This window comes from Lampetra planeri, chromosome 58 (genome assembly GCF_965212315.1).
Source record: "Lampetra planeri chromosome 58, kcLamPlan1.2.h2, whole genome shotgun sequence".
Lineage (NCBI taxonomy): Eukaryota > Metazoa > Chordata > Hyperoartia > Petromyzontiformes > Petromyzontidae > Lampetra > Lampetra planeri.
The window spans coordinates 2,551,393-2,573,933 of NC_136164.1; the positions used below are offsets into that span (position 1 = coordinate 2,551,393).

Below are 22,541 nucleotides of genomic sequence, written 5' to 3' on the forward strand. Positions count from 1 at the left end.
CGATGCCGCTTTCAAAGACGGGTGGCCAAAAACCTGCACGTGAACTCGGGTTTTAAGATCTCCGATGTGCCCTCGGGTTGTGCCGCGTGTTAGCTACGCTCGGCGTAGAAACCGCTTGGATTTACTGGCCACCTGCCTGAATGCCCCAGAATTTCAAAGCGCCTGACATCACGTTGCATCCCAGCCATCACAATGCCCAGCAATGGTGTTAGTAACAATGGTGTCAGTCACAATGGTGTCAGTAACAATGGTGTCATTAACAATGGTGTCATTAACAATGGTGTTAGTAACAATGGTGCCAGTAACAATGGTGTCAGTCACAATGATGTCAGTAACAATGGTGTCAGTAACAATGGTGTCAGTAACAATGGTGTTGGTAACAATAGTGATAGTCACAATGGTGTTGGTAACAAAGGTGTTAGTAACAATGGTGTTAGTCACAACCACTGGTGTCAGCAATGGTGTTAGTAACGCTACTTCTGTCCAGCATCCTTTAGGGTATGGCAGTACAGCAAGTGGGTTAATATTATTCTTCCCACAATGCAATTTATTTATGTTACTTTTGATGTAAATCAGTTTCAATAGTCATACGTTTGAAGGAGATGCTCTTACGTAATCGCTACTGTTGGTGTAACTATTCATGTGTCTATTTACAAAATTGGTCATCAGAAAACATTTTAGACAATTTAATTATCATCAGGCCAAATGGTGTAAACAAGTGTACTTTGTCTGTGTGAATCTGTGGGTCTCTGTGTGAGTCTGTGGGTCTCTGTGTGAGTCTGCGGGTCTCTGTGTGAGTCTGTGCGTCTCTGTGTGAGTATGTGGGTCTCTGTGTGAGTCTGCGGGCCTCTGTGTGAGTCTGTGGGTCTCTGTGTGAGTCTGTGTGTATCTGTGTGAGTCTGCGGATCTCTGCGTGAGTCTGCGGGTCTCTGTGTGAGTCTGTGGGTTTTTGTGTGAATATGTGGGTCTCTGTGTGAGCCTATGTATCTTTGCGTGAGTCTGTGGGTCTCTACGTCACTCGCTCTCTATCTCTCTGGCTTCTCCTCGTGCTGCGTAGAAGGGCCATTGCTCCGAAACGTCGCCTATTATATATTGTTTTCCTTTTAAGGCCACAGCGTTCTCGATTAACGTGTTGAGTTGTATGCCATTTGTGCAACGTCAAGCTGTAGTCTTTCTCTCGTCTTTGAACCCCAGGGGACGCCCTGATGGCAGCTGTCCCTGTGGAGACGCAAGGTGAATGCATCACTGGCCTGCAAGTGGGCATTAGCCTGCCGGTAGGGGGACGATGTCGCTCTCGGTGTTATCAAACGTGGACCGCGACAAGGGCACACATGGCCTACAATGTCGCGGGATATATATCACTCACTGTGAAGCAGACGACGTGTAGATGTTTCATGGTTGCTACGCTCACAGTATTAACCAGGGCAGCCCAGGGGCACGGACCGCAAACCTCCACCATGTCCGACCTTTTGCACTACGTGCTGGGAGCTTCAACAGGAATTGTTTTGAACGGGCGAGCGAGTGAGTGAGCAAAATCTGTTCCAAAATGAGGCATGGTACAGGAGTAGTGCGTTCGCCACTTGTTGCGGAGGTATTGCGGATCTAACCCGGCGGGCCACCCCGGTTATTATTGCGGTGTGTATTAACCACAAAGTACTACTACTACTACGCGCCATCGGCTTCACGGTGGACGCCAACGATATCCTGGGACATTGTTCGAAAAGAGGAGCAGGCCATCATTGGGTGCCGGTGCCACGGTCCAAAATGGCCAAATTAGAAAATGTACTCCGCAAATTACTCAAATGGAATTACACACAGCAGCAACATCGCCCCCCTCCTCCCACTACTGCGAAACTGCTGCGGACTGTGTCTGTGAAACGCAAGCAGCGCCTTCCTCCGCGTCGCTAGATCCGGCAAAGTAACATCGCGAGTACCCAACATACTCGATTACTATTGTTGTCGTTTTATTTGTATCCTTTTTTTAAAGTAATCCAAACCGCCAAATCACGGTTGCGGAAACCGGCCGGCACCTGCTCGTTGGCGTGCACCAGGGCGTCGCCGTGCTTCGCCCTCATAGCCGTCACCGCCTCCTCCTGCTGCACCGTGGCCTCCTCGAGGCCCCGCCGGAGCCTCTGCAGCTCGAGCTCGCGCTTGCGCGCCGAGTCGGCCCGCGCCACCGCCTCGCCCTCGGCCTCCTCCAGGCGGTGCGCCAGCTTGTCCAGCGCCGCCGCCGCGCACGCACCGCGCCGCTCCGCCGCGCTCAGCTCCGACTGCAGCCTCCCGCTCCGCTCCTCCAGCTCCGAGTTGCGCGTCTGCTCGTGCGCGCACGCGGCACCGGTCGCAGAGGGACGGGCGTGGGGGAGACCTTCATTCGAGCAGCGGATTTGACCGTGGCTGATGATGAACTTGCCCATGTACCTCGGATAAAGTTGTTTGAACGAATGGTGGGCGCTGCGCACCACGACACGTGCCAGTGTTGCTCCCAATACGATATGTTTTATTGGGTTAGAGCGCGTGAATATAAATGTTGTGTCGTTAAACCCACCACCACCCGACACAGCCGATTAGTAAAGGGGTTTGTCACATAAACAAAACGTAGACATTCATTACTAGTATAGTAGTAATTCTGTTTAGGAGTGTAAACCCACTACATTTACAATTATAGTGTAGTGTATAGTGTAGTGGAAACTGTAGTATACTAGTTCAGCACACACGGGTTGTGTGTTGCAGAATAAACTCACTACAACATTTACAATTCGAGTACCGTGACGTTTCGCCAGTAATTACAAACGGCATCATCAGGCGGACAGCCAACGTTGTATACACATTTATATTCACGCGATTTAACCCCAAAAAACTTCTGTTATGCATAATATTGGTCGTGAAAGCCTACGTCGTGTTAAACAGTAGTAATCCTGTGATTAAAACAAGCAACGCAAAGGAACCACGGGACATCGATGTTTGCCGTGGACGGGATTGTAACCCAGGATTTCGTCACGCAGTGGCCGATCACTGCTCCATCCTTGATATGGTACTCTTCTGTCACGACGATTGGAGGGGGGAATTACAGAGTGGGAGGGAATTCCAAAGTGGAGCAGCGCAAGGGAAGATGTAATCAATCAAAACTCTGTAAAAGACAAAGAGGAATATCAGTTACTATTGTGCCAGACCCCTGTGGATTACGAAAGGGCATCCGACATAGTGGAAATGTATGCAGTCATCCAGGCGCTCGTTAAAACCGGACGCCTATATTTAGAAACGATAAAAAAACCCAACCCATTTACAAGGATGGAACAGCTGGTACCGAGACTGTGCGGTGTGCCAGAACACGCGTCATTAAGGGGCGGTCAGGACCAAAGAAGAGGAGGCCGCGGCTAATCACACTAGCCACCCGTGGCCTGTAACCCGGCACTCCGGCGGCGAGGGTTGGCGGATAACGTGATTGCCGTGGCAGCCAAGTGTTGGTCACTCTCCACCCGTTTCCCACCTGTATGCGATAAGAGTGGTGCCCCCTCACGCTGCATGGCTTTCCTCCCGTAACGTCGAAAGAAAATACCGATGAATCTAGATTTGAAGTTTTCGTGACTGCAGGGATCCATACTCTTTGCTTCTTTCGGTAAAGTCACGTAGGTATGAAATAAAATAAAATAAATTAAATCACGACGTTCCGGGTGCAACGCAAGCAGTCCGTCATCAGGTGGGACAACCACAGCAAGACACAATTGCTGAAGTGGGTGAAAGGGCTGCCGTGACAAGAGGCTATATAGGTAAGAGAGGGGGGAGGAGCAAGGGGGGAGAGATAGAGAGGGGGGTGGGGGGGCTGCGAGAGCGCTTAGGGGACGTAGAAGTGATGCCGAGGGGGTGGGCGGGGCTGGGAGTGGGATGCTGAAGAAACTGGAGATTTAGATATGAAGGCAACAACCATAACGCAGTTAAGGCTTTACCTGGTTAATAACATCATTCCAATGATTGCTCAATTTGTTTCCATCTTCTCGGTTGAAGTTACGTCTATGTTTATATATCTGGATGGATCTTAATTTGGAGCTTTCGTGACTGCAGGAATTACTCTTTGGTTATTTCGGTAAAGTCACGTATAAAGATAAAATAATGAATTAAATAATAGCAATAATAGCATGTATGCTATTATTTAATTTATTATTTTATCTTTATACGTGACTTTACCGAAAGAACCAAAGAGTTATATCTGGATGGCTTCATGAACAAACCTTTGATAGTAGCCCGACAGCGAGCGAAAGCTGTGCGGTGCCGCGTTACAAGTTGTAATTATTTATTATTAGATTTCAGATAATTATACAGGGACTCCTCAAATTACGGACATTCGACTTACAAACTTTCAGAGATATGAACAAACCTGTCCATACGTCCAGTCGTAAGTTCAACCGCCGCGCAATATATGGCTGTGGTGACATCTACATCTACAGAACGTGAAGAACCAGTAGCATCTACATCTGCAGAATATGAAGAACCAGTGACATCTAGATCTGCAAAACATGAAGAACCAGTGGCATCTACATCTGCAGAATGCGAAGAACCAGTGGCATCTACATCTGCAGAACGTTAAGGACCAGTGGCATCTCCATCTGCAGAATGTGAAGAACCAGTGGCATCTACATCTGCAAAATGTGAAGAACCAGTGACATCTACATCTGCAAAACGTGAATAACCAGTGGCATCTACATCTGCGGAACGTGAAGAACCAGTGGCATCTACATCTGCAGAACGTGAATAACCAGTGACATCTACATCTGCAGAACGTGAAGAACCAGTGGCATTTACATCTGCAGAATGTGAAGAACCATTGGCATCTACATCTACAGAACGTGAATAACCAGTGGCATCTACATCTGCAGAACGCGAAGAACCATTGGCATCTACATCTGCAGAACGTGAATAACCAGTGGCATCTACATCTGCAGAACGTGAAGAACCAGTGGCATCTACATCTGCAGAACGTGAATAACCAGTGGCATCTACATCTGCAGAACGTGAAGAACCAGTGGCATCTACATATGCAGAACGTGAATAACCAGTGACATCTACATCTGCAGAACGTGAAGAATCAGTGGTGTCTACATCTGCAGACCATGAATAACCAGTGGCATCTACATCTGCAGAATGTGAAGAACCATTGGCATCTACATCTACAGAACGTGAATAACCAGTGGCATCTACATCTGCAGAACGTGAATAACCAGTGACATCTACATCTGCAGAACGTGAAGAACCAGTGGCATCTACATCTGCAGACCATGAATAACCAGTGGCATCTACATCTGCAGAATGTGAAGAACCATTGGCATCTACATCTACAGAACGTGAATAACCAGTAGCATATACATCTGCAGAACGTGAAGAACCAATGGCATCTACATCTGCAGAACATGAAGAACAAGTGACATCTACATCTGCAGAACGTGAAGAACTAGTGGCATCTACATATGCAGAATGTGAAGAACCAGTGACATCAACATCTGCAGAACGTGAATAACCAGCGGTATCTACATCTGCGGAACGTGAAGAACCAGTGGAATCTACATCTGCGGAACGTGAAGAACCAGTGGCATCTACATCTGCAGAATGTGAAGAACCAGTGATATCTACATCTGCAGAACGTGAATAACCAGCGGCATCTACATCTGTGGAACGTGAAGAACCAGTGGCATCTACATCTGCGGAACCTGAAGAACCAGTGGCATCTACATCTGCGGAACGTGAAGAACCAGTGGCATCTACATCTGCAGAACGTGAATAACCAGTGGCATCTACATCTGCAGAACGTGAAGAACCAGTGGCATCTACATCTGCAGAACGTGAAGTACCAGTGGCATCTACATATGCAAAACGTGAAGAACCAGTGGCATCTACATCTGCAGAACGTGAATAACCAGTGGCATCTACATCTGCAGAATGTGAAGAACCAGTGGTGTCTACATCTACAGAACATGAAGAACCAGTGGTGTCTACATCTACAGAACATAAAGAACCAGTGGCATCTACAACTGCAGGAAATTTAAAACTCTTAAAGCCATTCCCCATGTTTAGTGTACATGCCGTTCAACATGTTTGGAATCGACAGGAGTAAAGTTGGACAAATGGACTCATGAACATGCATCTGGAACCTAACTCGTTAGTAAATAGAGGAGTCCCTGTCTTGGAGAAGCGAAGGTGTGGCCTACATGGCGTAAGGTTTTCATCCAGCAGTGGATTGACGTAATGCTGTGAATTTATTATTATTTATGATGAAGTCAAATTTATCTCTAAAAAAATAATTTGCATCATTGAAAAAATTCACGTAATGTGGGACACGCGTAGGTGGCTCAGCAGGTGAACACTGGTGAGATGCAAGGCGGGACCTGAAGATCGATGATCTTCCTCTGGAGCTGGGATGTGAGGGTCATCTCCTCCCCACGGCTTTTGCTGAGATTCCCAACTTCAAAATCTTTCCTGTCAATGGAGACAATGCGCACACGCAAACATGAGCACCCATACACTCGGCTGCTAAAGACACTGATCCTGAGACCCAGTCTCCTGGAGCCGAGTCTCAAGACTCTGAGACCCGGTTTCCTGGAGCCGAGTCTCAAGACTCTGAGACCCGGTCTCCTGGAGCCGAGTCTCAAGACCCTGAGACCCGGTCTCCTGGAGCCGAGTCTCGAGACTCTGAGACCTGGTTTCCTGGAGCCGAGTCTCAAGACCCTGAGACCCGGTCTCGTTGAGTTGGATCTCAAAATGCCAATTGTAAGAGCTCTTGTCTCGATCTCACCTCCTCAATTTCTCCTCCAGTTGCTGCTTCCCATTATTCATCTCCACCATCGTGTCCTCCAGGAGCTTAAGGTCAACCTCCAGCTTTCGCTTGACCCTCTCCAAGTCCAGACGAACCTTCTTCTCTTTCTCGAGGGCACCCTCCACCTGCGGTGGTCCACGCAGAACCAACTCAACTGACGACGATGAACGGAAGGGACCTCATCATTATTATCACCACGACTACCAGCACGAAGCACTGACGCTAGCCTAACTCTCTCACACCTCCTATCAGCTCGATTGGCTACGCACGGTTCGAAAGAAGCCCAACGTACACACGCACAACTCTCGAGGTACCGAGACCCGAGCTTCAGTATCCTCAAACCTCGTCTCTTGGAGCCAACTAGCTATAAAGACACCTGGACATAGAAGAGAGTGCTCGGTATATCCAGCAACGGCGACGCCTTCTCTGCAGGTCAGTCCCTTCCCATACCTCGTCCACTTGCATCTCGAGCCGCGCAGTGGTGTTCTTGAGCACCACCACCTTGTCCTCCTCTGCCCGGAGGTCCTCCAGCGTGAGCGCGTGGTTCTCTTGCAGCGCCTTATTCTCCTTGGTCATCTTCAGAATGCTCTCCTCCAAGGTAGTCACCTCGCTGAGGAGCTTCTTGGCCTGCGGGTAGAGCATGGTTGGCGGAGTAGGGTTCTCGTTAATGAGCAGAAAGAGAATGGAACAGGATCCTCATTGTGGACAGAGGGTCCCCAATGAAGGACAATGAAGGGCATTTCCACTAGGGTGGCTGAACGGTGACCGGCGAACCGGTCAAAACCGATAACCGTAACCGGTAAAAAAAAACGGTAACCGTTTTGAGGATTGATCACTGGTTATGAAAGTCAGGAAGTGGTAACTGAGTTCAGTGGAATGTTCGAAGACACACTTAATCTCTAATAGTCGAATTCAAAAGATTAATGTAATGTAGAATAACAATATTGAGATCCTCCACATAGCCTTAACAGATTGTTGGAGCAAGTGCTGTTAGTGAGCACCTTATGAAGGCCAAAACGGCACACGAGGGGTGGGTGACCAGCACCATGCCCGGCCGCATTTATCTCCCCAGTGGCGATGTTTTCACGCGCGCATCAGGTACTAATTTGAGGCTGAGTCGACGTAGGGGATGCCCAGGACCGGTTCAGATAATCGTCACCGGTGCTGGCCCTTAGCGGGAATCGAACTCGGTTCACAGGTGATCATAGCACAGTGCGCTACCCGCTGCACTACCACTCCCCCGCAAACTCTAACCCACACTCTTACCCCACCACTGCACGCAAGCTGCCGATCAATTGGCTGCGTTGAACTCATTCACACGGAGGGGCGGTTTGGGGGTGGTAGGGGCGGAATTTAAGAAACTAGCAACGTTGTTTCAACTGCCCGGCTGGGAGTTGGAATTGAACCGGACGACTTCTTGTTTGCTGACCGACCATTGCGCCGCTGTTGCGTCTGCCTACGTCTCTCAGTTGACAAGGGGACGATGTTACCTTTGTTTGTTGCTAGAGAGACATTTCTACGCGCGTGCAGAAAGCCAGCAACTGTTTTTTACTCGCTCAACCATCGATTTAAAAAAACTCACAAAATGTAAGGTCGCAGCCACACGATCACACCCACTGACTCAACTACCACGCTGTAGGTAACCACAGACACTCACTCACCCACACACTCACTCATTCACACCACACTGCAGCTCACCACACACTCACTCAACCACACCACACTGCAGCTCACCACACACTCACCCACCACACACTCACTCACCCACCCACTCACTCTACCACCCACACTGAAGATCACCACACTTCTTTTTCCAAAAACTCTCAAAATAATAATGGTACACAAAATTACTTTGCTCGGTACAAGAAACGCGTTAACCTTCATCGATTACAACAATGCTGTTTGTTGCTGACCACTCAACATTGTTTCGTGCTCCGCAGGCGTGTAACCAACAACTCTGCTTAATTCCGAATGCTTTAAAACTAATTCCCCCCAAAGCGACGGGCCACAGATCTGTTGCACCACCTCGCCCAGTGTCTCCCCCCACCCTCGCCTCCAACGCGGCTCCACCCCCCGAGGGAGGGGGGGGGGTCCCACCTTGTTCTCCACTGCGACCTTCTCCTTGTCGCCTTTCACCAACAGGAGCTCCAGGTCCTCCACGTAGAGCTTCGTGTTGGCCGAGTCCTCCTCCAGCTTCTTGGTTCGGGTCTCCAGGTCGGCCGACCTCTCCTCCTCGTCCTGGAGCCTCTCCGTCAGCGCCTCCACCTTGCCCTGGAGCTCCACGTTGCTCCGCTTGAGTCCCCCGCAACGCATCTCCACGCTGGTCACGTTGACCTGCTCCTGCACGCGCGTGCGTGTGTGTGTGTGGAGGTGGGGAGCGGTAGTATAGCGGTTAGCGCGCTGCACTACGAACCCCGGCCACCCGAGTTCGATCACGGCCAACACCGGTGGCGATTGTCTGAATCGGTCCTGGGCCTCCCCTAAGTCGGCTCAGCCTCAAATGAGTACCTGGTGCGGTGTGTAGCAAACATCGCCACTGGGGAGACAAAGGTGGCCGGGCGTGGTGTTGGCTACCCACCCCCTCGTGTGCCGTTCCGGCCTTCATAAGTGCTCGCTAACAGCACTTGCCCCAACAGTCTGTTTCAGGCTTTGTCTTTTGATGCGGAGATTTAAAGTCAAAACGATACCGATTCATCATTCATTCTCACCGCCAAATTTGGCAACACATTGCCGAGTATCTCATTGCTGCATTTGGTTTTGGGAATTGTTCCCCGGCTCACCAGTGAGTGAGCGCGAAACAATACATAATTAGCGCACTGTTAAACCCCCTTGTACGAGTGACAATGTAATTTGTTTGGCTGCATTGGGCGGTGGAGGGTCTCCACGACACACATTTGGCCAGATCATTCCATCGCGGCCTAAACCCTGAAGATCAATTGTTGAATCGCCGTGATTGCCTTCCTGATCAAATGACCGCTCCGCGCGGTTGCCTTAAATGGACTCTTTCATCTCGTGATGCGACGTCGACAGGACGATCGGAGGTTTTATTTTTTTTAAATGCAAGTAAATGTTTTTGTTTACAAACATTTAACATTTGTTTGTGTGTTTTAATATAAGACGGCTCTGGATCTCACGGCCTGAATTTGATGCTGCAGTTCTCTCTTCTGCAATAAGAGCGACATCACCCTCTTCTGCAGATCTTCCCCAACTCCTCCTCCTCCTAGGGAAGTGAGGGCGGCCACGTCGTTGCTGTAGTCGTCCCCTTGTCCACCCGAGGGGACGTTGGACTTGAGCTGAGGCTTCAGCTTGTAGAGAAGTTTCATCCAGGGCCAGGATCGCACCTTCAGGAACACTCGAACGTTCTGCTGCACCACCATCGCCGCATCTCTGCGCACACAGGGTAGGGGGGGAAGGGCGGCAGGCGCAACCCAGACATCCAATGCCGCCACACAGACATTTACCGTTATGTTTATAGCGATTTTCTCACCCAAGAAAGCCTCACTCAGTTTTAAGACACTGAAGTCTGATCTCCTGCAGCCGAGTCTCAGGATACCGAGACCCGGTCTTTTGGAGCCGAGTCTCAAGACCCTGAGACCCGGTCTCCTGGAGCCGAGTCTCAAGACACTGAGACCCGGTCTCCTGAAGCCAAGTCTCAAGACTCTGAGACCCGGTCTCCTGGACCCGAGTCTCAAGACACTAAGACGCAGTCTCCTGGAGCCCGAGTCTCAAGACACTGAGACCTGGTCTGCTGGAGCCGAGTCTCAAGACCCCGAGACCCGGTCTCCTGGAGCCGAGTCTCAAGATGCTGAGACCCGGTTTCCTGAAGCCGAGTCTCAAGACACTGAGACTCGGTCTCCTGGAGCCGAGTCTCAAGACCCCGAGACCCGGTCTCCTGGAGCCGAGTCTCAACACACTGAGACCCGGTCTCCTGGAGCCGAGTCTCAAGACACTGAGACCCGGTCTCCTGGAGCCGAGTCTCAAGACCCTGAGACCCGGTCTCCTGGAGCCGAGTCTCAAAACCCTGAGACCCGGTCTCCTGGAGCCGAGTCTCAAGACACTGAGACCCGGTCTGCTGGAGCCGAGTCTCAAGACCCTGAGACCCGGTCTCCTGGAGCTGAGTCTCAAGACCCTGAAACCCGGTCTCCTGGAGCCGAGTCTCAAGACCCTGAGACCCGGTCTCCTGGAGCCGAGTCTCAAGACACTGAGATCCGGTCTCCTGAAGCCGAATCTCAAGACCCTGAAACTCGGTCTCCTGGAGTCGAGTTTCAAGACCCTGAGACCCGGTCTCCTGGAGCCGAGTCTCAAGACCCTGAGACCCGGTCTCCTGGAGCCGAGTCTCAAGACCCTGAGACCCGGTCTCCTGGAGCCGAGTCTCAAGACCCTGAGACCCGGTCTCCTGGAGCCGAGTTTCAAGACCCTGAGACCCGGTCTCCTGGAGCCCGAGTTTCAAGACCCTGAGACCCGGTCTCCTGGAGCCGAGTCTCAAGACCCTGAGACCCGGTCTCCTGGAGCCGAGTTTCAAGACCCTGAGACCCGGTCTCCTGGAGCCCGAGTTTCAAGACCCTGAGACCCGGTGTCCTGGAGCCGAGTCTCAAGACCCTGAGACCCGGTCTCCTGGAGCCGAGTCTCAAGACACTGAGACCCGGTCACCTGGAGCCGAGTCTCAAGACCCTGAGACCCGGTCTCCTGGAGTCGAGTCACAAGACCCTGAGACCCGGTCTCCTGGAGCCGAGTCACAAGACCCTGAGACCCGGTCTCCTGGAGTCGAGTCACAAGACCCTGAGACCCGGTCTCCTGGAGCCGAGTCTCAAGACACTGAGACCCGGTCTCCTGGAGCCGAGTCTCAAGACGCTGAGACCCGGTCTCCTGGAGCCGAGTTTCGAGACTCTGAGACCCGGTCTCCTGGAGCCGAGTCTCAAGACCCTGAGACCCGTTCTCCTGGAGCCGAGTCTCAATACCCTGAGACCCGGTCTCCTGGAGCCGAGTCTCAAGACACTGAGACCCGGTCACCTGAAGTCTATTCTCTAAATTGAACCATTAAGACCTATAACTTCCCGGTGGGTCCATGCCCGCTCGCACGCATGCCGCCGTTGGGCCATCACCCACCGTTTCTCCTGCATCTTCGCGAACGTCTTCCTGGCGAGGAATCCTCGACTCGTGGCCTGGATTTGGATAAGCGCCTTCGGTGACTTCGCATCTTTTATCCCCTTCTCGTCTCCCACCGCTTTCGGCTTTGGCACGGCCTTCGCACAACACGGGCACATTTTCAGTGTTGTCCCTATAACGGTGTGCATTCCCCTTTAGCATTATCACAGTGTGCGTTCAACGTTATAATGCTGCGTATTCAGTATTATAACAGTGCACATTCAGCGTTATAATGATGCAGGTTCATCGTGATAACGTTGAGCGTTCACCGTTACAACGGGCGTGCTTTCAGCAGCTCATGTTCCGCGTTATAACGGTGCGCGTTTTGCGTTATAACGGTGCGAAAAGAACTACCCAATGGAAGAAAAGCCACGTTGGAGCGACAACGCGTGAAGCGAGGAAGCTACCCTACCGTGGCGTTTGCATGTGAATCGGGAAGGCGGCGGATAGCGAATGCACGACGACGAACCGTTCATTACCTTCTTTTGTACGAGGCGAGTTGAACTCTTCTCGATGGAACCCATGTCCTCACCGAGATGTCTCTGCGCACACAGCACACGGGCGGTCACAAACACACCCCACTCTCCACGGTCTCAGACCGCAAGCGGTCTTCAATGGGCGACGTTTCGGGCGCTGGCCCTTCTTCATGGCGCGCGAATGCTGGGCGGATGCCTCACCTTTGTCTGTAACCGCCTGAGCTGGCATCATTCGAGCGGTTAGAGTTCCGCTATCGGCCACAAAAAAATACGAAAGGTTTTTGTTACCTCAGGGTGGGTACCACCGGCCATTAGATGTTTCACGTTGCACGTTTAACTAAGCAAATTTTCGCTCTGGGGCCCATGGGCAATGTTGAGGCAAAGTGTCGTTAGCGAGCACCTGTGAAGGCTAGAACCCACGCCCCGGGCCGCCTTTGTCTCTTCCCCGGTGGAGTCGTCTTGCACAGCGCGGGAGGTTTGCAAGTGCTGTGCCCATTGAAGGCTCCGTCGAGCTCGGTTCAGCGATGGCCGAAATTCGTCTCAAGGTGTTGGGCCGTGAGCGGGAATCGAACTCGGGGAAAGTCGCGAACGACGTCGCGATGCGGATCCCAACTTCGAGGGTGAGGTGGCGATGTTTACACACCGCACTCAGGTACTAATTTGAGGCTGAGTCGACCATGCGGAGGCCCACGACCGGATAAGATAATCGTCACTGATGTTGGTGGCCGGGTTCGTAGCGCAGCGTAGCTCTAACCTGCTACACTACCGATACAAAGACAAAGGTCCCCCGTGTAGCCTGTAACAGAGTGTTGGGGCAAGTGCTGTTAGCGAGTAGCAGCACCTATGAAGGCCGGAATGGTACACGAGGGAGTGGGGTGGCCAACGCTACGCCCGGGCCGCATTTGTCTCCCCAGTAGCGATGTTTACACACCGCACCCTGAGTCGACCGAGCGGAGCCCCACGACCGGATGAGATAATCGTCACCGGTGTTGGCTGTGAGCGAGAATCTAACTCGGGTCGCCAGGTTTGGAGCGCAGGGACACTAACCTGCTACACTACGGCAACACACAACACTCATACGATGATACAAACACACAGACACGCACGTGAATGTCTACACGGCCATCATTCAGAATGTGGTGGTGGTGGTGGGTGGGTCGTAGCGGACCGCGCTAACCACTGCACCGCCGCTTCTCACGCAACCCATACTGATAACGACAGAGGGACCATTTCAAATACACGACGGACTGACTGACGAAAAGATCCCCCCGTGTAGCCTTAACAGACTGTAGGGGCAAGTGCTGTTAGCGAGCACCTATTAAGGCCGGCACAGCACACGAGGGGGTGGGTAGCCAACACCACGCCCGGCCGCCTTTGTCTCCCCAGTGGCGATGTTTTTTTACGCACCGCGCCAGGTACTCATTTGAGGCCGAGTCGACCTAGGGGAGGCCCAGGACCGGTTCATAAAATCGTCGCCGGTGTTGGCCGCGAGCGGGAATCGAACTCGGATCGCCGGGTTCGTGAGCGCAGCGCGCTTACCTGCTACACTACCGCTCCCCAACACACACACGTTTCATAGTCACACAGACACAATATGCTGACCAAGAAATACACACATCATGGGAATAGGTTTTGTGTGCCCCATTCTGGCAATAAAACGGAATTAAGATGTTCAAACACAAAATAAGAAACCCTTTCTAAGGAATCAAGTTGCTGCTTTAACCACACACAGCACTGCTTGTGGTGAACATACAAACAATGCTCCGATAATATCCCATTGTCTTTGAAACATACACATACATACATATTTCCATAAATGCATACACATACATTCATAAATACATACACGTGCATAAACGTTCATCCACATAGATACACGCAAATGCATATATACTCACACGGCAAAGTACATACGCACGTGTGCATACACGCAAATACCATAATGCGTTACACAATTACACAGAAACCAACACACGCGCACACAAAATAAACATACACATATGCACAAAAATACATACACACATGCACATAAATACATACACACACATGTACATAAATACATACATACACACACATGCACATAAATACATACACACATGCACATAAATACATACACACACATGCACATAAATACGTACACACAGATCCCCCACATAGCCTTGACAGACTCTTGGGGCAAGTGCTGTTCGCGAGTAGCAGCACCTATGAAGGCCGGCACGGCGACACACGAGGGGGTGGGGTGGCCAGCACCACGCCGCGGCCGCCTTTGTCTCCCCCACACATTCACGCGCACAGAAAGCACGCGCACAGGGTTACGTCGCTCAATGCAACGTGAGCAACAGTTCCGCAAGCATTCAAGCCGTCGTCAACAACTCGCCAAACCTGAAGCCGAATGTCGAATGCCCCTTGCAGTTCTTTATCACACTTCCTCCACCCCTGCGCCAGATTTATAGCCAGTTCCCGTCCATAGTAACGTGCCGTGACGTGCCCACAGCCTTCACCCCCTCCCTGAGCCCCCCCCCCCCACACAGCCCCAGCCCTCCACTGCCAGGGCGGATTAGGGGACACTTCACAGAAGAGACACAAATAGATCATCACAGGCGAGTTTGTTTTACTGCCAACGATAGAGTCGGGTTCACGTCCATCCCACCTATGATCCTAAAGATCACCGGTGTCAATGTCATCGTGATCGTCGTCGTCATCACCAGCAGCAGCCCTCGTCAATCCACTGCTGGATGATGAAGGGCTGCCTCCCCGCTCTGCCTGCCGGTCTCTCACCGTGGCTGCGATGCATCTATCCGCTCCGGCACCTGCACGTGCGTATGTGTGTTGAACCTCTTTCGCACCGTACGTAGGCAATCGTGATCATCGGCGGTGCGGGTGGAAGGACAACAAACTAAAGCACAACAAGCAGGTCTAAAGAATTGTAAATGTTGTGACTCGAATTGTACATGTTGGGGGCCGTCCATAAATGACGTCACGCGATTTTGGACGATTTTTGACCCCCCCCCCCCCCTCGTCACACGGCGTCACAAAAAATCAGACCCCCCCTCAAATATGACGTCACAAAGCTCTGCCCCCCCCAAATAAATTTAAACATGCTTCAAATTGCTTTAAACTATTGCCATTGTAGTGCGTATTTAATGTGGCGCTGCACTCTGATGTTGTAGGAGAAAATATTTGTTAAAATTTTATTAAGCGGAACGTGTTGTCTATATTTATTTAACGTTGCGCATTTTCATGTGACGTCTTTATATATTTACGCGATCTTACCCAAAAACCTCAATTATGGATGATATTGGTCGCGAAAGCCTACGTGTTAAACAGATCTAAAGAAATTAGCTATCAATGTTGTATAGTGGTGTAGTGTAAGGTAGTGTAGTGTGTAGTAGTGCATTGTGTAATAGTGTAAATGTTTCGTGTGATGTATAGTAGTGTAGTGTATCGTAGTCTATAGTAGTGTAGTGTGTAGTTGGTTGTATGTATATGTATGTTGAACTTCTTTCGCACCGTACGTAACCTGTGCTTCACGCACGCTGCATCATCCTCCCGCCTCCAACCATGACGCTTGCCTTGCTCGTTCCAAATGACTTATTATCGTGCGTAGTATGTGTGTATATATATAGTATTAAACAGGACGACCTGCCGGGTTCGAAGCGCGAACCACCTGCCAACAGCAAGTTGCGAACACGCTACCGCTGGGCCGTGTCACCACCTCGTGTCTCAATCAAGACACCCGTCTCTCCGCACCAACACTTGGCTGACCTCTCCACTCTCCCGAGTGGCTCGTGTGTGCCCGCGCAAGTCACGCGGCGTGCGGTTGGCTACGAAAGGCGGTTCGACGCACGCACAAAGAAGCCTCGCTCCCTTCTGTCGCGTCCTCTGATCCGCGTGCTCCTCCTCTCGGCGTGTCTCTCGCCGCGTGCGAGTCCCGTCTCAAAGCGATTGCCTGCTCTAATGGAGCCGCGCGCCTACCGGTGCTGATATCTCCCGAGCCAGCGGTGGCAATTCTGCATTTGCCACGTTGAGGAGGCGAGTCTACTCGCAGGACTTCCCCCACAAAGTGGTGCTCGTTGTATCGACCCCATAGTGAGGGATGATAGGCCTGAGTCCGTTCCCAACCAGGATTTGACCTCACCGCCTCCCGATTGATTCGCACCAATATCTTTTTGGTTCGCTCACCGCAGCGGTCTAACCAAACGTGCACCGTCGCCAAGGCCCGTACATACACCAGCTGACACGGCCACACACATTTAAAATTGACACGTGGTGTAACGGCCATTTAATGGCGCGCCCATTATTATCGTGCTCTTTACTTCTTTCGGTAAAGTCACGTAGGTATAAAATAAAATAAATCACGACGTTTCAATCACAACACAAGCGGTCGTCCTCAGCAGTTCCACTGCTGGATTATATTTTTTCCACCTGAGGATGACCGCTTGTGATTTATTTTATTTTATACCTACGTAACTTTACCGAAAGAACAAAAGAGTATGGATTCCTGCAAGTCACGAAAGCTTCAAATCATTATTATCGTTCCATCTCCTCCGCGACGCGCGGCAGGCAAATGACTCACTCCACCCCGTCTGCCTAGCTCCATTCCTTGAAGGGCGATTTTTCGCACAACCAAAGTTGGCGATTGTTAGACACGGACCAAATTCGAAACGTCAAGGCTGCATTCGCGTCGGCACTGCCGTCGAGCCGCTTGGCCCCTCGGTGTTGTAGCTACGAGGTTGTTGGCAGCCGCCGGCCAAGCGCCCGTCTGATACCCGTGGCTCCTCGGCTATTGTGAGATGCAGTTTGCACGGACTCGCGATAACGCCGTATCAAACGAATCATTGTTATGCGAAGACGAGAACTGCCAATGGCTGGGCTGGGTCGCACCGCCGCCCTTTTACTTTCAATGTCACAGATCTCCTGCCCAGACCCCTCGCACAGCAGTGCCAAGGATGGGGTGAAGGCATTCTTTCCGAGTGCAGTCACTCGCATCGCATCCCCGCTGGCTCCGTGGTGCCCCATGTGTGGACGGGAAATCCTTGTAAGTTTCCTCCCTTAGGGTTCAATTAAAATGAGTAGACAAAAATATATTTATCTTTTGTTTACTAATTTCCTTCCGCAATATGATCCCGATTCTGATTTGAGTGTCACGTCCATGAGATCAAGATCTGTTTGCAAGATCGGACAACGGTGCATCGACCCTTCGTGGCGGAGAAGCGTCTGTGGAAGCAGATCTCAACAGAAATGTCCCACAGAAGTGGATATCATAGAGATACTCCTGACATTCCCCTCTTCAAAGTGGCCTCGAGTCCACACGGCAGAGGGCAGCACAGCAACCGAACCGGAGGCGGCTGGGTGGCTCAGAGGTCAGAGACGCTGAGCCCGGCACCACGACACCAGGGTTCAAATCCGGGTTACGGCCCCGCCTGTGATCACACCGGAGGTCTCGAGATGTAATGAGTTGATGATCTCGGACCAGACACCAAGAGCTGCACGAAAGAAACCATCACATTGCATTTGGTTCCTGCACTTCATTTCACTAAATTCCAGCTCAGAGAATGTCGTGGGGTGACCGTCACGTGACGCTCACAGTGGGAGAGCAGGTGGCAAAAGTGCTGCCCCCTATTGGTCTGGACCAGAGGTCACTTGGAAGAAGGAACCTCAGAAGTAACCTTGTGATATCCACTTCTGCGGGACATTCTCGAATACCAGAGAGGGCTATGCACTGCTCTGCGTGATTTCCCAACAGATCGTTATTTAAATCGTGGCGACTCGATGCTGACAGGAGCTCAGTCGGGATACAATTTGCGAAAGAATTGAAACAAAAACATGTCTTTACCAAAAAATATGTATTCATAAATACAACTCGTAATGTCGCTTCAAACCCTGGCTTCTTATCCCTGCCCCTAAGGGCACTACGCCTTGTCCATGCCCTGCAAAAGATGTTCGTCGATAAAAACCAACACGCGTCACACTCACTGCTGAAATTTTACCAAAAATTGTCAAATAAAATGTTTGATGCCCGGGTCTGAAACCAGGATTCATGCCCAGGATCTCGGTGGTGCCGGCCGATTGTCTCTGACATGGCCGTTATGTTTGTTGAACTTCTTTTGTACCGTACGTAGCCAACCGTGCTAATTGGAGGTGATTATGAACCCCATGAGAGAGAGAGACACCCAGACCCAGGGTTTTAATCCATGATCCTAGTGGGACTGGCTCGGTGTGTCTGACACAGCCATTATGAACCCCGTGAGAGAGAAATACCCAAACCCAGGGCTTGAATCCAGGATCCTAGTGGGACTGGCTCGGTGTGTCTGACAGCCATTATGAACCCCCTGAGAGAGAGAGAGAGAGAGACATCCAGACCCAGGGTTTTAATCCAGGATCCTAGTGGGACTGGTTCGGTGTGTCTGACACAGCCATTATGAACCCCGTGCGAGAGAAATACCCAGACACAGGGCTTGAATCCAGGATCCCAGTGAGACTGGCTCGGTGTGTCTGACAGCCATTATGAACCCCGTGAGAGAGAGAGAGACACCCAGACTCAGGGCTTGAATCCAGGATCCTAGTGAGACTGGCTCGGTGTGTCTGACAGCCATTATGAACCCCATGAGAGAGAGAGACACCCAGACCCAGGGCTTGAATCCAGGATCCCAGGGGTTCTGGCTCAGTGTGTCTGACACGATCATTATGACACACCAAACCACATCCCTCCTCAGGCGTATCTAACATATATGGTCAGCGAGATAAAGATATACACACACATACACAGGCTCGCAGCTGCTTTCTTATTACCGGTTTAAGGGGGGGGGGGTGTCTGATTAACAACTCAACATTAAACTGTTAGGGCGCAGGTCAGGAGGTGACGCTAAGTTTGACTTTACGCTCAGCAAACCCATGACGGTGCCGAGCCAACCCGACTTTAGCGGTCCGGTTCGAGAGCGCAATGCAACGGGCGAACGGGGCGCGCGGTTATTTTTGAGTGACCGCGGCCAGAGCGGTAATCTCGCGACACGCGATAGCCAGCGTTCAAAGCGCGGATCTCGCTACACGTAAAATTAAAATAAAAAAAATTTATACAACAAATATGTAAATCGGTTGAATCACGGGCTGCCGAAATCATGATTTAAAAAAAAAAAAACTCCACAGCTGGCTTAGTGATGTTGTAATTCATCTTCTTGGTTCTTTCGGTAAAGTCACGTAGAAGGGAAATAATAAAATACTAAAAATAAAAGATAATAAAGGAATGTTATATTATTATATAATATAATTTTTTATGTTTCATATAATATTATTATATGATTTTATTATGTTTAGTTTTTATTATTTTATTATTTCCCTTCTACGTGACTTTACCGAAAGAACCAAGAAGATGAATCCCTGCAAGTCACGAAAGCTTTAAATCGAGATGTTTTAATTGTAACCAGGGCCAGGGATTGAGTCGAGTTGAGTTGTATTTTGTTAAACCAGACGAGAGCTCAAAAGAGCAGGGGTTAGTCTCAAGTGCAAAAACAAAAGCCAAGAAGCTGGAATATTCTAGCTCACCGTGGCTGCAAGTCCACGATTGACCCGGTGAGCGACAGGTAGAGACACCCAGCCTGGGATCTGAACCCAGGGCTCCAATTTCAGTGGCTCGTTCTTATCGACGCGGCCATTTTGGACTTGCCGAGAGAGGGAAACGCTCATCCAAGGCCGTAATTATAATATATATTGGAGGGGACACATCCCCCCCAATATTCAAATATGCTCAAGATGTCCCCCCCAATATATTGCTATAAAATAGATTTCTGTTTATATGATTGTGGTTATGGTTGTACTTTATTAATCCATAATCTCTGTCATTACGTACAATGAAACAAGAAAAGGAGAATAGGAAAAAAACAGAGCAATGTAATACAATACACTATTATACATCATTGTAAAAAAAGAAAAAAAGTCCATCCTATGTGTTAGTGAATTTTTTAAATATTTTAGGCAGCAAATGGCAGGAAATTCGTTTTCAAATTGAGATTTATTTTTTTCTGGGGGATGACCCCCAGACCTTCCGGAAGACTTGGTCCGCCCCAATGTTGACTCCATGGCTACGGCCTTGCACTCAGCCCCCAGCATTTGAACGTTAAATTCCACAATAGCGGTGACTGGCCCCGCCTCTGTGACTCCGGGTCACTGTGAAGCACATTGGGAGAATGAAAGGGACGATCAGACCCGAAGCTTCAACCATAAACCCAAGATTACCTCGGATCTGGCTCGGTGTCCCACACGTGGCTGCCATGAATCTCACTGGGAGCGAGAGCCAGACCCAGGGGCTTACACGTTAAGTTCAGGTTCTCAGCGGCGCTGGCTCGGTGGCCCTGGCAGGCAGGCACGCGCGGCGGGGTGGCTCGCGCTGGTTAGGTGCTTGGCCTCCTCAATCCTATTCACCTGCACCGAGCATTCACACTCGCAGCCGACGCAGCCAGATGGGCGAGAGGCGGACAGTGGGCGAGGGAGCATGAGATTCACAACCCAGAGCAGAGGGTACGTGGCAGGGGTGACGCATTCGACGAGAGATCAGAAGATTCACGGCACTGAATAGAGGGCACGTGGCAGGGGTGACGCATTCGACGAGAGATCAGAAGATTCACGGCACTGAATAGAGGGCACGTGGTAGGGGTGACGCATTCGAGGAGAGATCAGAAGATTCACGACACTGAATAGAGGGCACGTGGCAGGGGTGACGCATTCGACGAGAGATCAGAAGATTCACGGCACTGAATAGAGGGCACGTGGTAGGGGTGACGCATTCGAGGAGAGATCAGAAGATTCACGGCACTGAAGAGAGGGAACGTGGTAGGGGTGACGCATTCGACGAGAGATCAGAAGATTCACGGCACTGAAGAGAGGCAACGTGGTAGGGGTGACGCATTCGACGAGAGATCAGAAGATTCACGGCACTGAACAGAGGGAACGTGGTAGGGGTGACGCATTCGACGAGAGATCAGAAGATTCACGGCACTGAACAGAGGGAACGTGGTAGGGGTGACGCATTTGACGAGAGATCAGAAGATTCACAGCACTGACCAGAGGGAACGTGGTAGGGGTGACGCATTGGGAGAAACTTTGCAACTCAATATCTGGGACAATGTCCAATACGAGAGGAGGCAAGATCACGACGAGGAGAGCACGTGACAGACTTTTTGTTTTTAATATTTCGCACAAGAAGCACCAAAGGAAAAAAAAACGTCAAGCGGGCAAGCAACAAAGAGCACCGCCAAAGTTGTAATGGATGTGAGTTGTGAACTTCAGTGTCTTGAATTGAGCAGGGTTATTATTGTAAGAGCTTTGGGGCAGAGAGACGCTGGAAGCAGAGAAGTTGTTATATGACCCGGAGCGTGGCGAGTGCGTGAGTGGGTGTGTTGTTGTGATCTGTCGTGTGGCGAGTGAGTGGCTGTGTGAATGAGCGGGTGGGTGAGTGTGGGGAGCGGTAGTGTATCACTTAGGGCGCTGCGCTACGAACCCGGTGACCCGAGATCGATTCCCGTACACGGCCACCAACACCGGTGACGATGATCTGAATCGATCCTGGTTGAGTCGGCCTCAAGTGAGTGACTGGTGCGGTGTATGTATATGTGTAGAACTTCTTTCGCACCTCACGTAGTCAACGGTGCTAATCGGGGGGGAAGGACAACAAACGAAGAACGCACAAACGCAGCTCTAAAGAAATGAGTTTGCAAAGTAGACATCGCCACTGGGGGAGACAAAGGCGGCCGGGCGTGGTGCTGGCCACCCACCCCCTCGAGTGCCGTGCCGCCCTTTGTAGGTTAGCTCCTGGCTAACAGCGCCTTGCCCCACAAGTCTGGTAAGGCGACACGGGGGGCGGGGGAGTATTTTGAGTAACTCGCGATGTGATTTTTTTATTCGGAAACTTTGGACCCCTGACGCTGGCATGCAGTGGCCTGGATAGAACCCACGACCTCCTGTAGACCAGGCGAGGTAGTTAACATCTACTAGCCACCGTGATGATGATGAGAGAGAGACACGCAAACTCTAAACATACAGCAGCAAACATCTTAAGGGTCGGGTTCGAACCCACGACCTCCTGTAGACCAAGCGAGGTAGTTAACATCGCATAGCCATCGTGA

The 22,541-nt window shown here is 50.8% G+C and overlaps 1 protein-coding gene across 1 annotated transcript in view; it reads right to left on the reverse strand.

Moving 5' to 3' along the window:
* Window positions 1–17,442, reverse strand: part of LOC144735961 (myosin heavy chain, skeletal muscle-like) — a 33,306-nt gene extending 15,864 nt beyond the window's left edge. Inside the window, exons 1-9 of the mRNA XM_078618562.1 lie at window positions 17,308–17,442; window positions 12,427–12,489; window positions 11,909–12,045; window positions 9,937–10,189; window positions 8,900–9,142; window positions 7,253–7,429; window positions 6,782–6,927; window positions 6,375–6,465; window positions 2,031–2,312 (exon numbers count right to left, since the gene is read on the reverse strand). Coding sequence (XP_078474688.1) covers window positions 2,031–2,312; window positions 6,375–6,465; window positions 6,782–6,927; window positions 7,253–7,429; window positions 8,900–9,142; window positions 9,937–10,189; window positions 11,909–12,045; window positions 12,427–12,489; window positions 17,308–17,442 — 1,527 coding nt within the window. The remainder of the gene's footprint in view (window positions 1–2,030; window positions 2,313–6,374; window positions 6,466–6,781; window positions 6,928–7,252; window positions 7,430–8,899; window positions 9,143–9,936; window positions 10,190–11,908; window positions 12,046–12,426; window positions 12,490–17,307) is intronic.
* Between the last annotated feature and the right edge of the window lie 5,099 nt (window positions 17,443–22,541).